Here is a 26,942-nt window from a genome sequence, read left to right on the forward strand (position 1 = left end):
TAAGTACTTTTTTTTAGATTTCAGCAACTCGAAGCTACTATTTCTTTTTTTTTTTGAGAATTTGCACTACTTTAAATTCGCTAATACAAGAAATAAAAATATATTTTAATAAAATTTCGCAAAGAAATTCAATTATTCAGAAAAAATTGATAAAATTTATCCAAAATTTAATTATTTTCATAAATAATAAAATTTCTCCATTTTAAACATTTTAATAAAATTCTTCTTAGGAATTCAATTTTTTTTAAATTTTAATAAAATTCTTTACTATTACTATTTCTTTTCTAATACTATTTTAATTGAAATTTTGAAAAGAATTTAATTATTGTCCGAATTTTAATAAAAGGCTTCGCAGTAATTCAATTATTATTCAACTCATTAACAAAATTTCTGCAAGGCATTTAATTATTGTTATAAATTTGAATAAAATTTTTTTTAAAAATTCAATTATTTTCATGAATGATAAAATACTTTACAGAAATTCAATATTTGTGTTGTTACTTAAAATAATAAAATCCTTTGCAGAAAATAAAATATTCTCGTATAAATAACATTTTTACAGGGAATCAATTATTTTTATAAAAAATAAAATTCTTTTAGGAATTCAATTATTTTCATAAATAATAAAACTCATTGCAGAATTTCAATTATTTTTTATAAAATTTTAATCGTATTTCTCGAAAAATGTCACTATTCTCAAAAATTTTATTACAATTTGTTGATAACGATTCTTTATGGGAATTGAATTTTAAGAAACATTCAATTCAATTAAAATTTTAGATTAACAATTAAATATCAAAAGCAATATAGCGTGAATTTTTAAAAATAATTGAATTTTGAATAAATTTAATTGAACTTTGTAAATATTATTCTAAGTTTTTATATTTTAATATTTATTTCATTGAAGAATTTAGGAATATTTGAAATTTTGTAAAACTGAATATTGTAAACTATAATGGATTTAAAAATACCATCCTTCTAATTTTAGGTTAGGATTTTTGTCAAAATAATTGTGCGAATAAATTAACCGAGTTGAGTTGTACAATTCGAAACTCCGATTTTCGAATTGGCTAGTTTGATTCGAATTTACTTTCGAATTGGTAGTTCGATTCGAATTTTCTTTCGATTCGAATCGGCCAATTCGAAATTGAACACTTGAACAAAAGGAACTTCAAGCGTATAGAAATATGGATAATAGATATATACTGCCCAAAAAGAAAAATTGATATTCTAAAATTAAGAATTTAATCACCGACAGATTAGCTCAGTCGGATAAATGCCTCGCTCGGCGAGATGGACCAAGGGTACTTGGTTCGCGCCCATTAGCCTGGGATTTTTCCGGCACGTGAGATAATCTGAGCGGGCGATTTGAACGTCGAGGACTTGGTTGTGTAATATTCGAGACTTCGAATTTATACATCCAAGACTCGGCGTCGATAAATCGGCTGTACTCAGTTAAAGGTTTTCCGTAGTTTCCCTTAACTATGGCCAGAGAGGGCCATGTGAATACGAGTACTTCTAATAAAAGTCGGCTGCGGACCGCAAATAGGGGGTATTTGGGGAAATCTGGGGAAATTTGGAGAATAATAGGGGGGTTGTCAGATATGTAAAAACCCGAATGGGGTATACATGAAGAGCAATTATATACTATAAAAAAAATATAAACAATAAAGAAAGAATACAAAGTCATTTTATAATTAATTAGATTTAAAAAATTATATTTTTAGGAAAACATTTTTCTTAAAATTTAGAAAATTTTGAATCAAAAAAGTTAATTTATTACAATTAAAATTTATTTGTAAAAATTATAATTATTTACTTGATTTAAATACAACTTATAATTTTGTTATTAATTTAAAAAAATTTTATTTAATTTATTTAATTTAAGAAAACAAATAATTTACATTACTATAAAATAAAGAACACATCTAAGTATTTTTTTATGATAATATAAAGAAGTTAAATAAATAAAAATATGCTGAAATATTATTGTATATTTAAAATTAAATTTATAATAATAACGTAACTTTATAACCATGGAAATTTCTAAAAATTTAATTTTATAATTGCTTATTTTTGAAAATTAAAAATAAAATGAATTCTTCCTCTATAATAAATATACATTTATTTTTCTTTATTAACTTTATAATTTTCAAATTTTTAATTTTCAATGTTCAGAAAAATATTTGTTATTACTTAAAAATAATTATTAATTATTAATAAGAAATATTAAAAATTATTGGTATTTGTATGTTGTTTATATATTAAAATTATAGAATTAATAAAAAATATATAGACAATTTTTAAGAAAAAGTTTCAAAGTACTATAGATAGCTGTATTATGAATATCAGCCTACTAATTTTAGGTTAGGATTTCTGTCAAAATAATTGTGCGAATAAATTAACCGAGTTGAGTTGTACAATTCGAAACTCCGATTTTCGAATTGGCTAGTTCGATTCCAATTTACTTTCGATTCGAATCGGCCAATTCGAAACTTCGAATTCGTATTTCGATTCGAATTTTCTTTCGATTCGAATCGGCCAATTCGAAATTCGAAACTTCGAATTGGTATTTCGATTCGAATTTTCTTTCGATTCGAATCGGCCAATTCGAAATTCGAAACTTCGAATTCGTATTTCGATTCGAATTTACTTTCGATTCGAATTTTGCACTACACCTCTATTAAAAACATTTAAAAACTTTTTTGCAAAAGCAAGGAAGATTTTTTTTTATTAAAACAAATTTCATCTTCAATTTAAAAAGGGATTTTAAAAAAACAATTTTTCTTTGTTTTAAACAAATTTTTTCTGGGTGCAGAGTTAAAAAGGTGTTATTTAAATGACTTGCAATGCAAAGAAAATAGAAAGGTTATTTTAATAACGAATTTGGTGTTAAAATAACAAGCAACAACCCTTACAACAAAAGGATATCTTTAGGATATCCTCAGGATGTCCTGTATAAATGTAAGATATCCCGAGAAAGTAAATTCGAATCAAACTAGCCAATTCGAAAATCGGAGTTTCGAATTGTACAACTCAACTCGGTTAATTTATTCGCACAATTATTTTGACAAAAATCCTAACCTAAAATTAGAAGGATGGTATTTTTAAATCCATTATAGTTTACAATATTCAGTTTTACAAAATTTCAAATATTCCTAAATTCTTCAATGAAATAAATATTAAAATATAAAAACTTAGAATAATATTTACAAAGTTCAATTAAATTTATTCAAAATTCAATTATTTTTAAAAATTCACGCTATATTGCTTTTGATATTTAATTGTTAATCTAAAATTTTAATTGAATTGAATGTTTCTTAAAATTCAATTCCCATAAAGAATCGTTATCAACAAATTGTAATAAAATTTTTGAGAATAGTGACATTTTTCGAGAAATACGATTAAAATTTTATAAAAAATAATTGAAATTCTGCAATGAGTTTTATTATTTATGAAAATAATTGAATTCCTAAAAGAATTTTATTTTTTATAAAAATAATTGATTCCCTGTAAAAATGTTATTTATACGAGAATATTTTATTTTCTGCAAAGGATTTTATTATTTTAAGTAACAACACAAATATTGAATTTCTGTAAAGTATTTTATCATTCATGAAAATAATTGAATTTTTAAAAAAAATTTTATTCAAATTTATAACAATAATTAAATGCCTTGCAGAAATTTTGTTAATGAGTTGAATAATAATTGAATTACTGCGAAGCCTTTTATTAAAATTCGGACAATAATTAAATTCTTTTCAAAATTTCAATTAAAATAGTATTAGAAAAGAAATAGTAATAGTAAAGAATTTTATTAAAATTTAAAAAAAATTGAATTCCTAAGAAGAATTTTATTAAAATGTTTAAAATGGAGAAATTTTATTATTTATGAAAATAATTAAATTTTGGATAAATTTTATCAATTTTTTCTGAATAATTGAATTTCTTTGCGAAATTTTATTAAAATATATTTTTATTTCTTGTATTAGCGAATTTAAAGTAGTGCAAATTCTCAAAAAAAAAGAAATAGTAGCTTCGAGTTGCTGAAATCTAAAAAAAGTACATAAATATATAGTACCATAACGTAAAAAAAGTAGTAAATAGTTGGTTTATACTTATTTTTTATTTATTTTAGTTTATTAACTTTTGAATTTAAAAATCTTTAATTTTCAATTTTTAGAAGATTATTTCTTAAAAATAATTAATAGGGTAGAGTGGGGCAAACCGGACCCCCTAACGGTTTTTTAACTCTTGTGACCAAACGAATCAACTGATTTCACTTTTCGATGGCTTGTTTGAATGATCATTTAATTGCGCAACTTTTTCCCAGAGACACATATACCTTATCTTTTATTGTTAAGTTGCTGTGTTAACTTTAAAAAATTTTGCAAACGGTCCGGTTTGCCCCACCCCCTGGGGTAAACCGGACCGTTTGGTTTTTTATTTATAATATTGCATTTACATAATCTACAATAATAAAAAAACATAAAGAATCATGTAAACAATGGTTGTGAATAAAATTTTGTGATAAAGGGAGTTAGTAGAAGTTAGTAAATTAACTCTCTTTTAGAGTTGATTTTTAACTCAAAAAATTTCACTCCCAACTCCCGAGTCCGTTAACTCCATAAATTTTTTACAGTGTAGGGATATCTTATGGCTGTCCTTGGTATATCTAGAGGATATTCACAGGATATCCTAGGGATATAATAAAAATATCGCTAGAATGCCCTGAGATTATTTTTACAACGTTTATAGTCAATGGGAAAAAATATTTACGTTATTTACTTATATTTTAAATATATTATAGATATTCAGAGATATTTTATTAACTTATTCAATTTACTAGTAAAATTCTATGCGCGCATTAATGATTTAAGAAATTACTACGGGTGCAATCTGCCACCTGACTTTCACAGAAAAAGATTGATAAATTTAATTTATATTGTACCATTTATAATAGTTATGATTTTTTAAAAAATCTCGGTATTAAATTAAATTGTTTATTTAATTAAATTATCATTTTCATGCCTTAGAAACAATTTTTTCTTTTGATAATTGTAAATTTTAATGTATGAAGTAATTAAAAAAAATTGCAAGAGGATCCAAGGTAGGAAAAACACTATATTTGAAATTTTTTTCCAGGATCTTACAAAAATTTTAGAAATTTTAACTAAATTAATATTCCCTCGCCTCCGAAGTAATTTTTATCTTTTCATAATTGTTTATTTTTATGTTAGACGGCATTTAAAAAAAACTGGGCAAGTGCGAATTTCACTTGCACTGAAATAGCGGGTTCCGTACACTAATATTTTAATCATTTGGTACAATAGTACATTGCACAACTAGTGGCGAAAGTGTGGAATTTATAAAAATGAAAACAAATATAAAAAATTGAGATAGGAGGTTGGCTTAACTTGATATTATCTAATGTTCCCAAGTAGAAATGTCCGGAGTTAGGACGGAGTTAAACACCGACATGGTACTGACTCAGTACTGACCGTCGGTACTGACTTTCGGAACCCGATCAGTACTGGGAGTATACTGACTCCAAAACCGAATCAGTACTATGTCGGAGTTAGAAAAGTTCTAAAATCAGTACTGGCAGAAAACTGGCTTAACACTAAATCAGTACTGCGAAGGAGTTAAAAAAACAATCAAAATTTGTTATAATGTAATTAAACATTAAACATCGTTTTATTTATTAACAATTAAAATATTTGCAAAGATTTGTAAAAACATTATTCATCAACAATAATATCAAACATTTTATTAATTTATTATTAACTAATAGATATATTTTAATAATATAATAATAAATTATTATTAATTAATTATTTTTAGAATTATTACGTATTATTAATAATAAAAAAAATTTTATTTTTTAAAGCTGTATATATATTTTTATTTATTTACTTAACAAAAATTTTTCTTAAATAAATTTTTTTTTATTATTATTTTAATAAATAATTAGATTATAAATAATTTATAAATAATTATATTAATAATTTTTACCATATTATTATGATGTATCTATTAATTACTACATAATGACTTGATAAAATGTATATAAAGATATATGTATAATAATTTTTCTTGAAATAAATATAATATGCAGTGGATTTATTATTAAAGCACTGTATATATCGGTCCCACAATTCAAAAGGAAGTTTATGCGAGATAACTCCCGAGCTTGCGTGGCTATGCGGTATGTGTATTCGACTTGCGTCCTCGAGGTCTAGGGTTCGGTCCCCCGTGCGTGCGATATTTTTCCGTCTTAGTTTTAAGTGTTTTGTGTATAATTCTTAACAGTGTTACATAAAGTATAAGTTTAAATAATTAATAACCAGTAATAATAATAATTTAGTCATTAATTTAAATAAATAAGATTTAAATAAATAATGAAAAAATAAGAAAAATATTTTTTTAAAACTTATTTTAATAAAAGGAATTCTAATAATTAATTAATAATAATTAATACTAATAATAATTATTAGTATTCAATAAATTACTCCCCATGCTTTAATAATTAAATAAGGAGCTTATACTGACCGCCGGTAAAAATCAGTACTGGACAGCGTTACCAGCCAGGGTTTTCCCAGTACTGACTTAGTACTGGAGTCAGTACTGCAATACTGGCAGTCAGTACAAGATCAGTACTATGCCAGTATTACATTTCTACTTGGGTTAAGTTGAAAATAATCATACGATTTTTTCCCGGACACAATTAATTTAAATTCGACAAGCGGTAAATTCAAAACACAGGAATAACCCTATGAGTGCGGTTAAAGTGGTTATTCTACACTTCTAAAGCCGAAAACTTTTGTTTGCCCTCGCAACTTTAATTATTTTTCAAAAGGATTAATGGGATTTGTTACGGATAAAAAACGGTAAATTCTTGCGCAAGAAATTCTGCGAAATATATTGATTTAACAGTTTCAAGGGGGTGCCCTGCTAACTTGACATCAAGTTAGCAGGGCACCCTGTATAAAAAAAAATATTTAAACGACAAAATTATTTCTTTCACAATTAATTAGCGATTAATTAACGGCAAATTATAGTATTGTTCATTTTTGAATTTTGTGAAGTTGCACTGCTAACTTGATATACATCTTTCTTGAGACATTTAAACGTTGTTCTCTGGTCAGTTCACGTCCAATAAATCAAGTGAACGATTGCATAATACGATAATAAAACATGATCGATTATTGATCCACGGAACCAAGGAGAGAGTGAGAGAGAGAGAGTTTCATTGAATGATATTGTTTTATTTTTTTATTTATTTATTTTTGTTTTTTTAATGTCAAATCGATTGTGTCACTTATCGGGAGATCATTTGTGTTATAAATGTCAAGTGACTTATCAAAATTTCATTCACTGTCTATTTCATTCACCTGTTCTTTTCTCTAATTTAGATTATTTCTATTTTTTCTATTTTTTATTTTTTTATTTTCTGTTGTCTTTGCATTAATTTTCTAATTTTTGTCCATTTTCTTATTGTTTATTGTTTATTTCTTGTCCAGTTGTTTATTAATTTATTTTATAATTTTCTATTTACTTTCAATTTTCAATTTTATTTTATTGCTTGTATTTTTTTCATCGAATTTTCTTTCTGTATTTTATTTGATAGTTTTTGTAAATTTTTGTATTGTTTCTTTCAAATTTATTTATTTCATAATTTATTTTGCATTTTTCTATTTACTTTTATTTTTTTAAATTTTATTTTATTGCAATTTTTCGGTTTTTACTTTTGCATTTATTTTAAAGTTTTTGTTTATTAATTAATTAATTAATTAATTAATTAATTAATTATTTTAATAAATATAAATTTAGATTATTAATTTAAAATTAATATTAAATAATTCAATACGAAATAAAATTAAAGTAAATAAATAAAATTATACTTATAATAATGATCCACAAGTTTTGAACGTTCAAATGAACGAAACACTTTTTATTAGAATTAATGTTTTGGTAATTTATTGTTTGCAATAAAAATTAAAAACTTAAATTTTACACTTAGAAACTTTATAATTCATTTATTTTATATCGACAAAAAATTATTTTAATAAATATTTAAATTAAAGAAGAAAATAAATAAATTTCGTTCATTTGAACGTTCAGAACTTTAGGATCATTTATAATATAAAATTCCTCTAAATTTATAAGAAAATAATTATAAAAAATTAAAATAGAAAAAAAATTGTAACTTTCCAATTCGGTTCTAATTATACCATTCCGATGGTATAGTTGCAATTAAACGGCAGTTACTTTATAAGTAGGTAGCAGTAAAAGAGAATATAAAACTATAGTAGAAAGAATAGTGGTGAATAATTTTCCCCTCTGTAATTATTACCTATGCGGTTTGATAGTTTAGTGAATGTACCTATATATGAGAGCATTGTTGAGGTTGATAAAAAATTCATAGCACAAGAGGTATTATATAGTATGCGTGTAACACATGTTTTTTTTTTGTGAATCGATAAATTTTAGTGCTAGTGCTTTAGTTTCAAGTGACAATAATTTGAGAACATAATTTCATTAAAAGCCCCTTTGGTTTTAGTTCCGATAAAATTTTTTGCGTCGCCTTGACAACAATGTGTAAAACAACACTTACTATGTAAAGTCGATATTCTACATTTTAATTATGTATAGCGTTTGAAAAATAAGAATAACAATGTTTTAACACCTGATACATATTTTTCATCTATTTCTATTGTATACTTGGTAAGAACTTTTTTACTAGTAGTCCAAAATTTATAATGTAAATAAAATCCATTTCTAATGTTTATTGTAGATTTTATTATTTATAATGTCAATTTAAATTATTTAAACTAATATTAATTATTTACGTTCAATTTATTGTTTACTTTCGTTTTATTGTTTATTTCAATTTTATTTGTTTACCTTCGTTTTTTTGTTTAAATTAAATTAAATTAAATTAAATTAAATTAAATTAAATTAAATTAAATTAAATTAAATTTCAATTTAAAACTTTCGTTTTATCGTTTATTTTAATTTTATTTGTTTACCTTCATTTTATTGTTTACTTTAATTTTAATTATTCACTTACATTTTACTGTTCACTTTAATTTTATTCATTTACAAATTTTTTAAGTTTTTCAAAAATATTTTTCGACACAAACAAACAATTTATTGGATTATCTTTTTTCTCTTTAAAGTTCGAGTTAAATTTTGAAAGTGGAATAGTTTAGTTATTAGTTGACAACCACTGATCGTGTAGTTGAAGAAAAATTACAAAGGGGGCACCACTAGAAAGAGAATCTGTTTTATCGGCGCACTCGCAAGTAAACTGGATTTCTACAGAAAAATGGTAACGGATAACAAAGATTCCTGTCCCATAATTACGTATTTTAAAAAGTATTTTATCTAAACTTAAAAATTATTTTTTATTTTTTGTATTATTATACTATTTTTATTACCTAATTTTATAATTTATTATCACCTATTTTTATTCTTATTAATAATTATTTATTTGATAAACTGTCTCATGAAAAATTAATAAAATATAAAAAAAAGTACTACACACTATTAATTGCTTCTGTCAATTATTTTCTAATAAAAAAAAATTATTCGCATTCACTTAATACCTATTTAATAATAACAAATACAATAATTTTCTTTCTACACAAACCTAGTCTAAAATTTTTGTTTTATAAATTACAAGACAAGATAAGTAACAAAATTATGTAAATTTTTTTCAATTATAATTTCCGTTCTAATTTTACCTAATATTTTTAATTAAACTCTATATTCTCTCGAGTCTTGTTTTCTTTCGAAAGTCGTATTATTGTATATAAATCGGAGAAAAGGCAACAATATCAAAAGGCCTTTTTGTTACAGTTGATGAATATTTACAAAAAAAAAAAAAGAAAGAAAAAAATTGTTGACTCTAGTTACATTTGGCCAGGGTATCATACAAAGGTAATTAAATCCTCGCCACGGTCATGTGAAAGGAAGTAGGGATATATAGTGTAATGCAGAAAAGAGAGGCGGAAAAAGTAATTAAACGTCCACTCGTAAATTCCATGGCTCGTGTCAGGGTCATCTCTCTTTCTCGTCTGCGAATGCCCATAGAGAAAAAAAGAGATGAATCAAGGGTGTGACAAAAAAAGGCGTTTTGTCAGACTTGGATCATAAAATATGATCAGAGCAAGAGGATATGCGCAACTACCATATTAAATATTAAAATGAACAAAAATAAACGTTCTTCACACTATCAAGAACAATTGAGTTAAATCAATTCCTAATTATATTCACTTTTTTAATTTTCGAAGGATTTAAAACGTAATCACAATTTCTTAATTGAAAGAAAATAAGAAATTGAACAGGGTTTGAATCAGTGAAAGTATTTAAAAATACGAACTTTACGGACCAAAATTGAAAATTACGGACCAACTACTGATAAAAATATAACCGATTCGAATCAAATAAGAGAACATTTTACTTAAAAGTATAAATTAAATTTTTTCACAACTATAAAACATGGAGATATCGATAACTCCGAGTCTTCGACTCGGAGAGATCGATTTCTTCATGTTTTATAATAATTAAAGATGTCAAATTGAAAAAATAATTATTTTATTTTATAAGAATATTGTACTTCTTCAAAATTATTTTCATCATTTCAATTCAATTATTATTTTCTACAATTTTTAACTAAAACTCTTCTTAAAATCAATTAATTTTCGAAAAAGTTCTTTGACAATTTTCAAATCCACTTGTTTACAATATTCAATTTTACGAATTTCAATTATTCGTACAATTCTTCAATTAAATAAATATTAGAAAATAACATCTTCAAATAATAGAAAAAAAATTCAATTAAACTATTTCAAAAAAAAAAAAATTTCAATTAAAATTGAATTATTTCTAAAAATTTGAGCTATATTTCTTCTAATATTCAATTATTATTTAAAATTTTACCTGAAATTCATTTTTAAATAAATTTTTATTAGAAAATTCTACTAGAATTCAATTATTTAAATGGAAAAATAAATAATTTATTGAATAATTAAATATTTCTTAAAATTGAATTCTCATAAAGAATTTCATCAGAACATTTTTAAAATAATTGACTTCTTTTGACGATTTTTAATAAAATTCGTTAAGAACAATTACATTTTTCAAGGAATTCGATTAAAATTGTATTATAAATATAATGGAAATTCTGCGATGAGTTTTATTATTTATGAAAATAATTGAATCCCTAAAAAGAATATTATTATTTTTGAAAATCATTAAATTTCTATAAAGAATTTTCTTACTCTTAAAAATAATTGAATTTCTGCAATAATTTGTAACTTCTTCAAAATTCAGTTTTTTAATTTAGTGCTTTTAACTAAAATTCTTCTTTTAATAATTTTCTAAAAAGTTTTTGGACAATTTTCAAATCCATTTGTTTACAATATTCAATTTTACGAAATTTCAATTATTCGTAAATTCTTCAATTAAATAAATATTAGAAAATAAAATCTGCAAAAAATAGAAAAAAAAAATTCAGTTAAACTTTTTCAAAAAAATTAATTTCAATTAAAATTCAATTATTTCTAAAAATTCATACTTCATTTCTTCTAATATTCATAATTCTTATGTAAAACTAACTGAAATTCATTATTAAATCAATCTCATAAAGAATTTTAGCAACAAATTTTTAAGTAATTGAAATCTTTCGACGCTTTTTAATAAAATTTTTAGGAATAATTCCATTTTTCGAAGAATTCGATTAAAATTTTATTAAAAATAATTGAAATTTTGCGATGAATTTTATTATTCATGAAAATAATTGAATCCTTAAGAAGAATATTATTATTTTTGAAAATCATCCAATTTTCTGCGAAGAATTTTCTTACTCTTGACAATAATTTAATTTCTTCAATATAGTTTGTAACTTCTCCAAAATTTAATTTTTTTAGTGTTTTTTAACTAAAATTTTTCTATAAATCCATTATTTTTTATAACTTTTGAAAAAGTTCTTTAAAAATTTTCCTATTCATTTGTTTGTAACAGAAATTCATTTTTAAATCAATTTTTATTAGAAAATTCTACTAGAATTCAATTATTTAAATACAAAAAAATAATTCATTGAATATTTGAATGTTTCTTAAAATTAAATTCTCGTAAAGAATTTAATCTACAAATTTTTAAAAAATTGAATTCTTTTGACAAATTTGATTAAAATTTTTATGAATATAAGTACGTTTTTCGAGGAATTTGATTAAAATTGTAGTAAAAATAATTGAAATTCTACGATAAGTTTTATTATTTGTGCCTTCAATGAAAAATATATTAGAAAATAAAAACTTGAAATAATTACAAGAACTGGAATTTAAATTTTTCTAAATAATAAGTTCTACAGAATTTTTTAATTAAAAATATGAAAAATTTAGATTTTTAAAGATTTCAATTTGAAACCTTTTCAAAATTCAATTATTTCTCAAAATTGCATAATTATTTTGTAACTTCTCCAAAATCTAATTATTATCTAAAACTTTAACTAAAATTAATTTTTAAATCAATTTTTATTAGAAAATTCTACTAGAATTCAATTATTTAAAAAGAAAAAAAATAATTTATTGAACATTTGAATGTTTCTTAAAATTGAATTCTCATAAAGAATTTAAGCAACAAATTTTTAAATAATTAAATTTTTTTGACGAATTTTATTACAATTTTTAAGAATAATTATATTTCTCGAGGAATTCGATTAAAATTTTATTAAAAAAAATTGAAATTCTGCAATGAGTTTTATTATTTATAATAATTGAATTCCTAAAAATAATTTTATTATGTACGAAAATAATTGAATTATTGCGATGAAATTTATGAAAAATTTGTAAATAATTGAATTTCTAAGAAATTTTTGTTATTTTATAAAAATAATTAAATGTTTGCGTAGAATTTTATTAAAATTTTTTTAAAGAATTGAATTATTTTGGAAAATTTTATTAAAATAGTAGATATTGCAAATCATTGAATTGAGGAAAATTTTTGAAAATAATTTAAATTTTGCCAAGAATTTTATTAAAATTTTTAAAAACAATTGAATTTTGGAGAAAAATTTAATTATTTCTAAAGATAATTGAAATTTTGAAGAGAATTTTTTTTTAATTTTTGAACACAGTTGAATTTCTGCGAAGAATTTTATTACTTTCAAAAATAATTGAATCTCTGTAAAATATTTTATTATTTATGATAATAATTGAAATATTGCGAAGATATTCTTTTAAAAATTTGTAAATAATAGAATTTCTGTAAAATTTTTTTATTATTTATGAAATTAACTAAATATCTACGTACAATTTTATTAAACATTTTTTTGGAAAAAGCTTTTTTACGTTACGAATTCGAAAAGTTGTTCTCTTACCATTTTTTCAAAATTCTACAGAAAAAGAAACTTTACTAAAAGTTTTCTTTTAATTTGAAAATAGAAAATTAAAAAATCGATGAAAGTTTTTACTGAAAATGGTTTAATTTCTTCACTTGAGAACGCCAAGGTCGCCACCAGAGGGCAGTAAAAATTCCAAGAAGAAATTGAACTGCCATCTATCGGTGACCTTGGCGTTCGCAGGTGGAGAATATCGTCTCCATATTGAATCTTAATCCATTCGTCAATATTCGTAATTTTACCATTATTTATAATCAAAGTTTGCCAATAAATAGGATTTAAATCTTCAATTCACTTTCATTTGACATTTTTTATCATCTATTCTTTTTTATAAATTCCTCTTTAGTCTTCGAATTAATTTGTTTACCAAAAAAAAAGTTCTGAAAAAGAATACTTCTTGTGTTCTAGAAAAACTTTTTTTTAATCACTAAAAGAAAAAGAACGATAAGCAATTGATTGTCATAAATAGAAATTATTATATGAATTAATTCTGAAAAAATTATTATTATCGCGCGCCCACTGAATTCCACTTTAGCCAACCTTGCAATTAATAACCACGGCGGTATCTAACGGTTCATGCATACGTAACAATACTCTGCTCAGAATTATTCATGAATATAACGTCTAAATAAGAAACAAAGACTATGGGACAAGATCCGGTATACAATAAAGTGTAAAATAAAAAAAAATCGTCAAACAAATCAATTTGAAATAAAATCTATGAAAAAAAAAATTTATTCAATTTTATATAATCGCATCTATTATTGATTCGAGTTATATTTTTTCCAAAGTGTTTCGTAATTGTTATTATTTTCATATTTACTGCGTTTTAAATAGTATTACGTATTATTACTATTATCATTTTTTATTTACTGTAGAGAATTATTACGATTTTTAATACAATAATTTTTTTTTGTCTTTTTATTTCATTTTTATCTTAATTCATCGATTATTTAGTAGATTATTATTATTATTATTATTATTATTATTATTATTATTATTATTATTATTATTATTAGGGTAGAGTGGGGCATTACTATTCGCGGGGCGTAACTATTCTTTGTCCTGGAGAGAAAACTATTCAGCCGATTAAAGTTTTTTTTACACTGTATACTTGTCATGTGAAATAAACATTGTATGCCACATTTGAGCTTCTAGCGCCATCTATCATAGGAGTTAGGTACCCAAATGTGATTTTGATATACTCGCTTACTTGTTTTCACTCATTTAGTCTGCCATTGTAAATAGTGATAAACGGTCGAAAAAATTATCGGAGAAAATATTTCCAAAGTCAAATTTAGTGCTGAACACGAATATCATAATAGATTTTTGATATTCTATTGTTCAAAAATTTTACAAGTGTTTTTTCAAAAAATGAGCGGATGGGGCGTAACTATTCTTCCACTGATGACAGCAAAAACTACAAAACAGTGTATTTTTTTTTATTCTCCTTGTTTCTAGGTTAGAATGGTAAGAAATTGTCAGAAAAAAACCAGACAAAATCCTTCAATTAACAAATTATTTTTTATATTTTTTTAGTATTATATCATTAATAGCTGCAAGAATAGTTACGCCCCTCGTTTTTTTCGACATCAAAAAAAATTTTTTTTCGTAAAATCGCTGTAGTTCGGAATAGAATCGAGTTACAGCAAAATGATACATGGCAAAATTGTAGCTAAGAAGTCAAGCTTTCAAACGGTTCTACTCATTTTTTTATTTTTTTTTAAATACATTTTCTAGACTCAAAAATCCAAAAAAGAATAGTAATGCCCCACCCTACCCTATTATTATTATTATTATTATTATTATTATTATTATTATTATTATTATTATTATTATTATTATTATTATTATTATTATTATTATTATTATTATTATTATTATTATTATTATTATTATTATTAATATTTATGTCAGATTTCATAAAATGCTAATTAGTAGTATAAATTTTAATGGTGAAACGAAACAAATAGTTTATTGATTATGATTAATCACCTGCTGTGAATAAAGCAATCTTTTTTTTTATTTTTTTTTTATTCAATATGTATGCGGGCAGAAAACTATTTTTTCGAATTTAATATGCGCAATAATATTATTATTATTGTAAAATCGTAATATTTTTCTCGGCTGTATTCCATTTTTTAGTTCAATTACTGGGGACAATGACTCAATAGTCGGGCAATAATCTACCGGTTTAGTTTCTCAATCGAGAGCATTGTTTGTTAGTTGAGTCCTCCCTTTAGAGAATATTATAACCGCGTAGGTCTCGCACCAAGGCGTCAAATGCAAAGGATGATATGGTGTGCTTTTGCCACAAAATATATTACGAAAAAATATATTTTATTCATTTGTCTATATGTAATGTAGTAAATAAGATATATTTATATTTTATTTATTTTTTTCATTGCAGATATAATAAATTTTAATTTTTCTAATTTTTAAATTTTTTTTGGAAAAATTAAAACTCTGCTGAGGATTGAAACTAAAAAATGAATTAATAATAATAAAATTCATTATGAATTTATTTATTTGTTACGCTTTTTTCTTTTCTTCAAATTTATAAGATGAGTCAGTGGAAAATTTGTATACGTGACAAAAAATTTAATGACTTCACTCCTTATTTAAATGCTACAGAATATTATAATTATTTGGAGTCATACCTTCTGCATTACGATGTAACTTTTCATATTTTGAATTTCGAGGAAGAGATTTTGCTTTGGACTCACCTGAAACAAAGAGAAAATTACACCATTAAAATTTTTTTGTTCAATTTAGATTTTCTTTGCGTATAGAAACATTGAAAATAAACAAAACCATTATTTAATTTAGTATAGCATTATAATTCATTCATTACAATCAATTAATTTATTATTTAATTAATTCATTACAGAATTCATTCATTACTTAATTAATTTATTACTTAATTAATTATTAATAAATAATTATTGTAAAATTAATAATTAGTAACGAAATGTTAAGAATTATTTATAACTAGCTAAAATAACGCGCGCTAATTCAATTATTTTTAAAATTTTTAATAAATTTCTTAACAAAATTCAATACTTTAAAAATTTTTAATAAAATTTTTGCCAAAATTTCAATTATTTAAGAAAATTTTTCTCAATTCCATATGAATTTTATTACTTACAATTTTTTTTATAAATATCTTCGCAATAATTTAATTATTTTCAATAAATATAATAAATTTTTTTAAGGGATTGAATTATTTTCATAAATAATAAAATTCTTTTTAGGAATTCAATTATTTTCATAAATAAAATTCATCGCAGAATTTCAATTATTTTCAATACAATTTTAATCAAATTCCTCGAAAAATGCAATTGTTCTTAACAATTTTATTAATAATCGTCAAAAGAAATCAAATATTTAAAAATGTTTTGATAAAATATTTTATGAGAATTCAATTTTAAGAAATATTTAATTATTCAATAAATTATTTATTTTTGCATTTAAATAATGGAATTCTAGTAGATTTTTCGTATATATATATATTGATTTAAAAAAGAATTTCTGTTAAAAACAAATGAATTTGAAAATTCTTAAAAAACTTTTTCATAAATTATTAAAAATAATGGATTTATAGAAAAATTTAATTTTGGATAAGTTACAAATTATTGCAAAAATTCAATTATTAAATAAATTATTTATTTTTGTAGTTAAATAATTGAATTCTAGTAGAATTTTGTGATAAAAATTGATTTAAAAATGTATTTCAGTTAAAATTTTAGATTTTTAGAAGTAATTAAATTTTGAAATTAATTTTTTCGAAAAAGTTTAATTGAATTTTTTTTCTATTATTTGCAGATTTTATTTTCTAATATTTATTTAATTGAAGAATTTACAAATAATTGAAACTTTGAAAAATTGAATATTGTAAACAAATTTATTTGAAAATTGTCAAAGAACTTTTTCGAAAATTATTAAAAGAAGAATTTTAGTTAAAAACACTAAATTAAAAATTTAATTTTGGATAAGTTACAAATTATTGCAGAAATTAAATTATTTTCAAGAGTAAGAAAATTCTTCGCAGAAATTGGATGATTTTCAAAAATAATAATATTCTTTTTAAGGATTCAATTATTTTCATGAATAATAAAATTCATCGCAGAATTTCAATTATTTTTAATACAATTTTAATCGAATTCCTCGAAAAATGTTATTGCTCTTAACAATTTTATTAAAAATCATCAAAAGAAATCAATTATTTTAAAAATGTTTTGGTAAAATTCTTTATGAGAATTTAATTTTAAGAAATATTTATTTATTCAAAGAATTATTTATTTTGCATTTAAATAATGGAATTCTCGTAAAATTTTCTAATAAAAATTGATTTAAAAATGAATTTTAGTTATAATTTTAGATTTGAATATTTATTATTCAAATTATTCAAATATTCAAATACTATTTGAATATTAAAAGCATTAGAGCATGAATTTTAAGAAATAATTGAATTTTGAAAAGGTTTCAAATTAAATTCTTTGAAAATCTTAATTTTTCATACTTATAACCAACAATTCTGTAGACTTAATTATTTCGAAAAAGTTTAATTGAATTTTTTTCCAATATTATTTGAAGTATTTATTTTTTAATACATATTCAATTAAAGAATTTCCGAATAATCGAAATTTCACTTAAAATTGAATTGTAAACAAATGGATTTAACAATTCTCAAAGAAGAACTATTTCAAAAATTATTAAAGATAATTGATTTAAAGAAGAATTTTATTTTAAAATTTTAGAAAATGATAATTTAATTAAAATGATGAAAATAATTTTAAAAAAATTACAGTTAAAATATTCCTATTATATAAAATAATGATCTTATCACTCGGTTATATATTCTTATAAGTTGTTAAATTTCAAAAAGGTTTGAATTTGAATCTTTTGAAAAATTTTAATTCCTATGGAAAAATAATAATGATTAAATATTTATTTAGAAAAGAAGTTCTTGATGTTTTTGAATAATGTTACAATCGTTTTTAACAAATAGAAATTTTGTAAATATTTTTTCCGAAATAAATTTAACATTTCTGAAACAAAATTTGATTTATAACATTTTCCTTTACTTAAAACTTGTACATTGTTTATGAATTGTAATTGAGAAGCAGAAAATGTGCGAAATATTGTCCACTTTCTAATTTTACTTTTCCAACCATTTTTCAATTTTTTTTTAGAAAAAAAGGAAAAAATAGCTGCAAAAACTATTTGTCAAACAATTAAGTTTTTCATATTAAAAAAAGGATAATATTTTGGAGGATTTACATTTGTTAATTACCTAAAACGTTTGTTAAAAAATACTAATTTTTTTTAGAAACAAAGAAACAATGAATAATAAAATTAATAATTTTTTTAGATGAATAAAAATATTTTTAAATTATTTGAAAAATAATATTATTAAGTTAAAAAAATAGTAAAAAATAAAGAAGTATAATATTATCTATTAAAACTTTAAAAAATCAAAAGCATGCACAAAAGTCTAAACTTCAAATGTGGACAGAATACAACGATTATTATAGTTAATTAACACTGTAAATTTGCGATGTTCATCATTTTCACTATTGAAAAAAAACATTTTCCATTTAGAAACTTTCCGAAAGAACATAAATCAAAACATTTTTGTGACAACACTCTCTCACTGGACATTAAAAAAAAAAAAGAAAAGAAAAGCACCCCATAAAAATGCAGAAGCACTTCCCACGGTAATACTGTATCTCGTTATAAACGAAGATTACAAAATAGTCGTAATTGGCAAAAGAATTCTTGTTGTTGTTGTTGTTGTACACTATCTATATATATAAATTTCAAGAGTTTTGCTTGCTCATACATATATTGCCTTACCTTCGAATGTAGCGTCTGACATAACAAAAAAACTGCAAAAAAAAACAGTAAAAACCAAAAAAAAAAAAAGAAAAAGAAAAGTTTATAAATAAATAAATAAATAAAAATAAACTTCAAGTGTATACAGTTTCAAGTATCGCACTGGGGGCGCCTGAATGAAAAATAAAACACCATACAGCGAGTCTGCATATATTGTACGCTAGTAAATAATTGACAGAGAAAACAAATTACGAGTCGAACTGTATTACATGTATGTATTGCCGTAGGTGTAATTATGACGTGCGAGCGGGGTAAGAAATATATATATATTGTACCCAGCAAATGTATAGCAATAATCGAGAGGCACACAAGGTGCCTGCCTTTGTATATAGTATAGGAAATAATCCTAGGAAAAAATTTTCCTATTCTCCGACTCTTAATAATTTTTATTTTTTACCATAAAAATTCAGAGAAAAAGAAGTAATCTTTCTCCGTAGATTATTATTTTCACTTATACCATATGTTTATTATCCTGAAAGAATTTTTTTTAAATAAATATTATTTCAAATATTTCCTTATTTTATTTGCAGGTCCTAGAATATTTATACTACAATTATTGCAGAACAATTATTTACAAATTATTACAATTTTTTTATTATTTATTTCAATTTTTTACTATTTACTATTTACTATTTTTTTTTACTATTTCTTACAATTCTTTATTATTTATTGCAATTATTTATTATGAATTACAATTATTTATTATTTACTGCAACTGTTAATTAATGATTATAATTATGCATTGTTTATTGGAATTATTTAGCTCAATTATTTTTGAATCATTGCAATTGTTTATTATTTATTTTAATTGTTTATTACTTATTTCTTTAATTGTTTGTTACTATTTATAACAATTTTTTGTTGAAATGAGTTTAAAAATTAGTTGAAACGAACGATTATATTTACTAAAATTATTTATTGTTTACTGCAATTATTTACTATCAGTTTACAATTTTTTTATTATTTAAAGCAATTATTTATTGCAATTGTTTATTATTTATACAATTATTTTTCACAATTATTATGATTATGATCACAATTATTATTATGATGATTATGATTATGATTCACAATTATTATTATGATCCCCAAGTTTTGAACGTTCAAATGAACGAAATATTGCAGATTATTTTAATTAATAATTAATTTATTGCAGATATTTTTATAAATTACTAATTGCAAAAAAATTAAAAAACTAAAATTTTACGTTTAGAAACTCAATAATTAATTTTTTGTATGACACAAAATAATTGCAATAAAAATTTAATTTGTAGAAAAAATAAATAAATTTCGTTCATTTGAACGTTCAGAACTTTGGTATCTTCAATTATTTACTATTCATTGCAATTGTTTATTAAACTATTTCAATTGTTTATCACTGATTACAATTATTTATTTATTTACAATTATTTATTGGAATTAGTTAACAAATTTTTCAATTGAACGATTTTGTTTATTGGAATTATTTATTATTTGTTGCAATTATTTACCATTTGTTACAATTATTTATTACTTAGAGCAATTATTTATTAGAATTCTCTATTATTTACAAAATTATATTTACTAATCATTGCAATTAAATATTATTTATTTCAATTATTTATTACTGATTACAATTATTTATTTCAATTAGTTAACAAATTGTTCAAATAAACGATTTTATTTATTGGAATTATTTATTATTTGTTGCAATTATTTACCATTTGTTGCAATCATTTATTATTATAATTTTTTATTATTAACACAATTATTTCTTCGCAATTATTTACTATTCATTGCAATTGTTTATTATTTGTTGCAATTATATACCATTTGTTAGAATTATTTATTATTTGTTGCAATTATTTATTAGAATTCTCTATTAATTACAAAATTATTTACTAACCATTACAATTGTTTATTATTTATTTTAATTATTTATTACTGATTACAATTATTCATTTAAATTAGATAAGAAATTGTTGAAATGAACGATTTTATTTATTTATTAGAATTATTTATTACAATTATTTACTATTTCTTACAATCATTTATTATAATTATTCACTGCAATTGTTTATTATGTATTGCAATTATTTATTATTTATTGCAATTATTTGTTAGAATTATTATTTATTATTATTAATTACTTGTCTTAACTTAATTTATTTAATTATTATCAATTACTGTGACGATCTAGATTTATATGAAAGAAAAATAGTATTAAAATTAAGTAGAAAAAATCCAGACATGAAGAATCGAACCCCGCTCTTTTTGTCAGGAATGCAGAAAGTTAACCCTTCGGCCATCTCACAAGCCTTTTTTCTTCGAATTTTATTTCGATTTTTCTTTTAGTCATCACGTCCAAATAACGACACTCATACAGTAATTATATCACAATTATTATATTATTATAAATAATAAGAAATACAATTATTAATTATAATTGATAATAATAAATATTTTCAAAATAGTATATTAAATTTAAAATTCCATAATTATTATATTATTTTACCTATAATTATATTGTACATAAAAATAATAATTACAATACTAAAAATAGTAATAATAATGCGTGCAAAAAAAAGAAAAAAACTAAAAAGAAAGCAAAATAAATTCGTGATAATTACTATTCGGAGAATACTCAAAAAAAAAATACTAGTGAAAATTTTTCGAGAAAATAATTTTGAATTTATATTAACAATATTTCTTAATAATAAATGTAGGATATTTCATGAATATATCGAGAGTGAGATTGGAGATCAGTTATTGTGTATGTGAAAAATACGAGTCCTATCAAGAGGCAGCATCAACGCACATATAGTGGTGCGAGACGAGAGTATTACATGAAAACCCAAGGAGTAAAACACCATAATAGTCTCGAGTGCGCATTAAAGGATTGGCAATGTAAAACGAAAAATAAAATCAAGAGAAGAGAAGAGAAGAAGAAGAAATGAAAATAAAAATAATAATAAGAGTCATAAAGTGGCGTTTCGAGAGGCAAGAAGGTAACTATTAACCTAAAATAGAGAACTGCAATGATAAGAGTATAATCACAGCTCCAATGACCAGCAATTCACATTCTTGTGAAAATTGACATTAGTCTAACTACAACAACGAACATAAAATTCTCTCAGGAGTTTATAATTTTTTCCTACCATTTGTATAATATGACGCTAACTTTAAATAATACACTGTGATGTCACTATTTATTAAAATTAAGAAATTTTCACCAATTTCAACATTTTTTTCCTCCTTAATTCTTTATTTTTTTCTAATAACTAATTTTATTTAACTAAACAAAAATTTTTATGTATGTAAAAACATCTAAAATTCTTTTATATCCAAAACGAAAATTTTCTGGTTTTTAATTAATTTTACTTTTATTTTAGATTTATTTTTACTTATTAATCAATTATTATTATTAATTAATTACTTATTAATCAATTATTATTATTAATTAATTACTTATTAATCAATTATTATTATTAACTAATTACTTATTAATTATTTTTACTAAACAGAATTTTTTCTACGTGAATTTTTCGAAATGAAACAATTTTGTGAATAAATTTCTATTTACAAATTTGTTTTCAAAAATATAAAAATAAATAAAATAAAACAGAAAGATTATATTGAAATTGTGAAAAGAGAAGATGGAGATGAGTACTTTTTTTCTTTTCTCCTTTCAACTTTCACTTCCTCTCTGCTTTTTTTTCCATCTCTCTTAATTTTTCATCATCATTTCCTTTTCTTTATTTTCTCCTGACAGTTTTTTAAATTAAAAAAAAAAAAATTCCTGTAGAAACTAACCTATTTTTCTTCCTATCGATTTAAATTGATTACGAGTAAATTAATTCATTAACATATGAAAAAAAGTTCTTATAGAAATAAACGTAAAGTTTTAACAAAACTTAAGTTCCTCCTCTTTCAAGAGAAAATGAGTCAGAATTTTTTTCTCCTCAACAACGACATCAATAAATGTCGTCATCAATAATTTAATGACACACCAACAATTTTTCACGTCACTTTTATATTTACTTTTTCCCCATGCAACGATTTTAGAAAACAAAAATTCACTTTCAAATTTTTTAATTAATATTTTTTCTTTATTTCTTTTTTATTAAATAAATTAATATACAGAAAAAGAGGTGAAATTCTTTCATTTTAAAAACCTATCAAGAAAAGGAGAAAAGGAGAAAAGGGAAAAAAGAGAAAAAGAAGAGAAAGGGAGGAAAAAAATGAAAAGGAAAAAAATAGAAAAGGAAAAAAAGAGAAAGGGAGAAAAAAAGAGAAAAGGAAAAAAAGAGATAAAGAAGAAGAGAAAAAATACTCTTCTAATTAGACTTCAAAAAAGGGACTAATAATAATTAAAAATTCCAAAGGATAATAATTAATAAATTAATGTAATGATAGCGAATAAAATTTAATCGACCTAATATACTAATATGAAAAATGTGATCGATTTTTGTTGTTAATGAGCATCGTTTATTTAGAGTGTGTATAAAAAAATATAAAAATTCGACTGTGGACATCGCGCTGGGCCTTATGGTTTATTACGCGAGTTTCGGCGAGCAAAGAGAAAAACCTGCGAAACACATGTACCGGAATAACGGCCAGTTTCTTTTACGAGGAGAGACATACGGTACTTTTTGAAATTCATCGTCCACCCCGTCATAACAATCTTTTTGTTCATACACTTGATTTTGTTTTTCTTTTCTCTCAAAAACTTTCGACGATTATTTTTCAGATACTTTAAAGATCATATTTCACAAAAAAAAAAAAATAATAATAAAATAAACAGAACAACATTTACATGCGAATTCTATAATAATTATATAATTTTAAAATATTATAATAATTAATAAAATAATTATTATAAAAAAATTGTTATAAAAAAATTATTTTAAAAAATAATTTTTATAATCATTTTTTTCATAATTATTTTTTTATAATTAATGAATATTTAATTTAAAAAATAAATTTTTAAATTTAATTTAATTAATTTATTTAAACAGTTTTGCAAAATTTTTGCTCTAAAAATTCAGTTTTCTCAAGTGAATTTAATATTTTTCCACTATAAATACTTTTTTAATAAAACATTTTCTTTCAATATAAATGCTTCTTCAGTATAAATCAATTTTTTCAATATAAATATTTTATCAATGTACCTAAATATTTCTTCAATATAAATATTCTATCAATATAATTATTTTTTCAGTATAAATATTTTTTCAATATAAATATTTTCCAAAATTTTTTCGAAACAACTATTTTTTTAAAAAAATACAAAATTTTGTCAAATTTTAAACTATTTAATTTACGTTTTTAATTTTTATTCCAGTTGGAGTATTTTCTTTTTTTGGAAAAAATATTTATATTAAAAAAATATTTCTACTGAAAAAATAATTGTATTGAAAGAATATTTATATTGAAGAAATATTTGTTTTGAAAAAATTTTGAAAAATATTTATATTGAAAAAATATTTCTACTGAAAAAATAATTGTATTGAAAGAATATTTATATTGAAGAAACATCGTTAAAATATTTGAATTGAAAAAATATTTGTATTGAAAAAATATTTATACTGAAGAAGCAATTATATTGAAATAACATTTTTTAGGTATTGAAAAAGTATTACAATTAAAAAAAAATATTAAATTCACTTGAAGACTGAATATTTGGAGCAAAAATTTTTCAAAACTGTAAAAATAAATAAATTAAATTTATTTATGAAAATTTTCTTCATTAAAATAAAATAGATAATAATAAAAAAAAATAATGAAAGAAATAAACAATGAAAATAAATAACAAAAAAAAGAAGAATACTTTAATATAATAAACAACTTTGTAAAAAATAAATAAATAAACAAATTAATTAAAATTAATTTAATAAACTAATTAATTAAATAAAAACCTAAGTGAAAACTAAATAAATAAACAAATGACATAATTAAATAAACACCGAAGTAAAAAATAAATAAATGCATTAATTAAGTAAACACCTTAGTAAAATCTAAATAAATAAACAAATGAATTAATTAAATAAACACCGAAGTAAAAAATAAATAAATGTATTAATTAAGTAAACACCTAGTTAAAAAATAAATAAATGAACAAATAAATTAATGTATTAATCACATAATGAAAAAATGAATAAATTCCAACAACTGAGCAGAGGAGGAAAAAAAAATACGTACGCTTGTAACAATTACTAATATCCGGTGGTACGTATCTAATCCTCATTTTTGAATATTTTAATTTTCCACTCGATTTCCTCAAAAAAACACTCACCCCCGAGGAATTTACAGTAGCTCCCTTTAAAATTTCGCACTTGATCATTTTTTATTACTTCACTCGTCATTATTTCTCCCAACAATGAAAACTCACATATCTTTTTTTTAATTGAAAAATTAATTATATTCATTTAATATTAAGTCAAAAATGAACTATTTTAGTTAAAAGCTATGGAAATAGAAAAAACTGATAATAACAAAAATTAAGAAAACGAAAAAAGGGAAATTAACAAAAAATTACACTGTTCTTTTTTTGAGGGGGGGGAATGAATTCCGATTGGTTTTGCGCAAAGTCGGTTAGATACCGAACAGTAATACCGTCAGAAAGGAACTGTGGTTTGCAGAGGCTGTGTTTGAGAGTAAATATTAACGCGTTGCAGTTTTGCACTTGTGTGTAACATATATAGTCACCTTTACATGAATGTAAAAGCCACGTGGGTCGTGCGTGAGCGTGTCATCAGCTACCGAAAGGTAGCGAAATATCCCCCCCCCTCCCTCACCCTCTCTATACGTTATGTACCTCAATCGAAAATCCCCCTCTCCCCCCCTCTTCCACCAAAATTGCACCACATACCCAAATTTCATGAATATTTATAACAAATTGCCAATTCAGCATTTTTCTTCCTCCTCACTAATAAACTATATATATATCCAATGTAAAAAAAAAGTATTTCATTTCCATTTCAAAACAACTTTTTATAGGGGAAAAAAAAGTATTTTTTGCATATAGTAATTTACATTTAGTCAATTTATCATTTGGTTTTTAAATTTTTCTATATTTTAAATTTATTTAGTAAATTTTATTTAAAAACAATTTTCAATGTATTTTGTCGAATATTTAATATTCAAGTAATAATATAATGTTTAAATAATAATAATAAATTATAATAATTAATAATTTTTAGAATTTTCCCAGAATTTTTCTACGAAAGAATTTTTAATTAACTATAATAATAATAAATTAATATTTCTCGAAATAATTTATAATCGGAAAATTTAATATATTATTTTAACATAATTTCCCAAATTTAATATATTTTTTTAAATAATTTTCCAAATTTCATATACTTTTTAATATAATTTTCGGTTTTTCAGTATAGGAGGTCACTTTTTCTAAAAAATATTTTCTACTCCTTTTTGACTAAAAAAAAAAAAACAATTTCTAATGAAATCTGTTTTCTAAAAAAAGTTCTTCTAACAAGTTTTGATTTCTAAAAAAAATGTTTCTAAAAAGTTATGATTTCTAATATTTATTTTCCTAAAATTTATAAAAATTCCATAATTTTTGATAAAAGTTAGAAAATTGTTAAAAAACTAAGATTAAGAAATAAAAATTATTTTGCATTTTTTCTGTTTCTCA

The 26,942-nt window shown here is 22.1% G+C and overlaps 1 protein-coding gene across 4 annotated transcripts in view; it reads right to left on the bottom strand.

Moving 5' to 3' along the window:
- The window catches only part of LOC122504672 (disabled homolog 2-interacting protein), a 239,990-nt gene that overhangs the window by 184,385 nt on the left and 28,663 nt on the right, over positions 1-26,942 (bottom strand). Inside the window, exons 1-2 of one of the 4 annotated variants that reach the window (XM_043615872.1) lie at positions 25,487-25,693; positions 16,069-16,134 (exon numbers count right to left, since the gene is read on the bottom strand). The exons of 1 other annotated variant lie outside the window; for it this stretch is intronic. In XM_043615872.1, coding sequence (XP_043471807.1) covers positions 16,069-16,134; positions 25,487-25,628 — 208 coding nt within the window. In that variant the 5' untranslated portion in view covers positions 25,629-25,693. Of the gene's footprint in view, positions 1-16,068; positions 16,135-25,486; positions 25,694-26,942 lie in introns of those variants that run through there. 2 more of the 4 variants (XM_043615873.1, XM_043615874.1) reach the window with 2 other exon arrangements.

This window comes from Leptopilina heterotoma, unplaced genomic scaffold (assembly GCF_015476425.1).
Source record: "Leptopilina heterotoma isolate Lh14 unplaced genomic scaffold, ASM1547642v1 Lhet_31, whole genome shotgun sequence".
Classification (NCBI taxonomy): domain Eukaryota; kingdom Metazoa; phylum Arthropoda; class Insecta; order Hymenoptera; family Figitidae; genus Leptopilina; species Leptopilina heterotoma.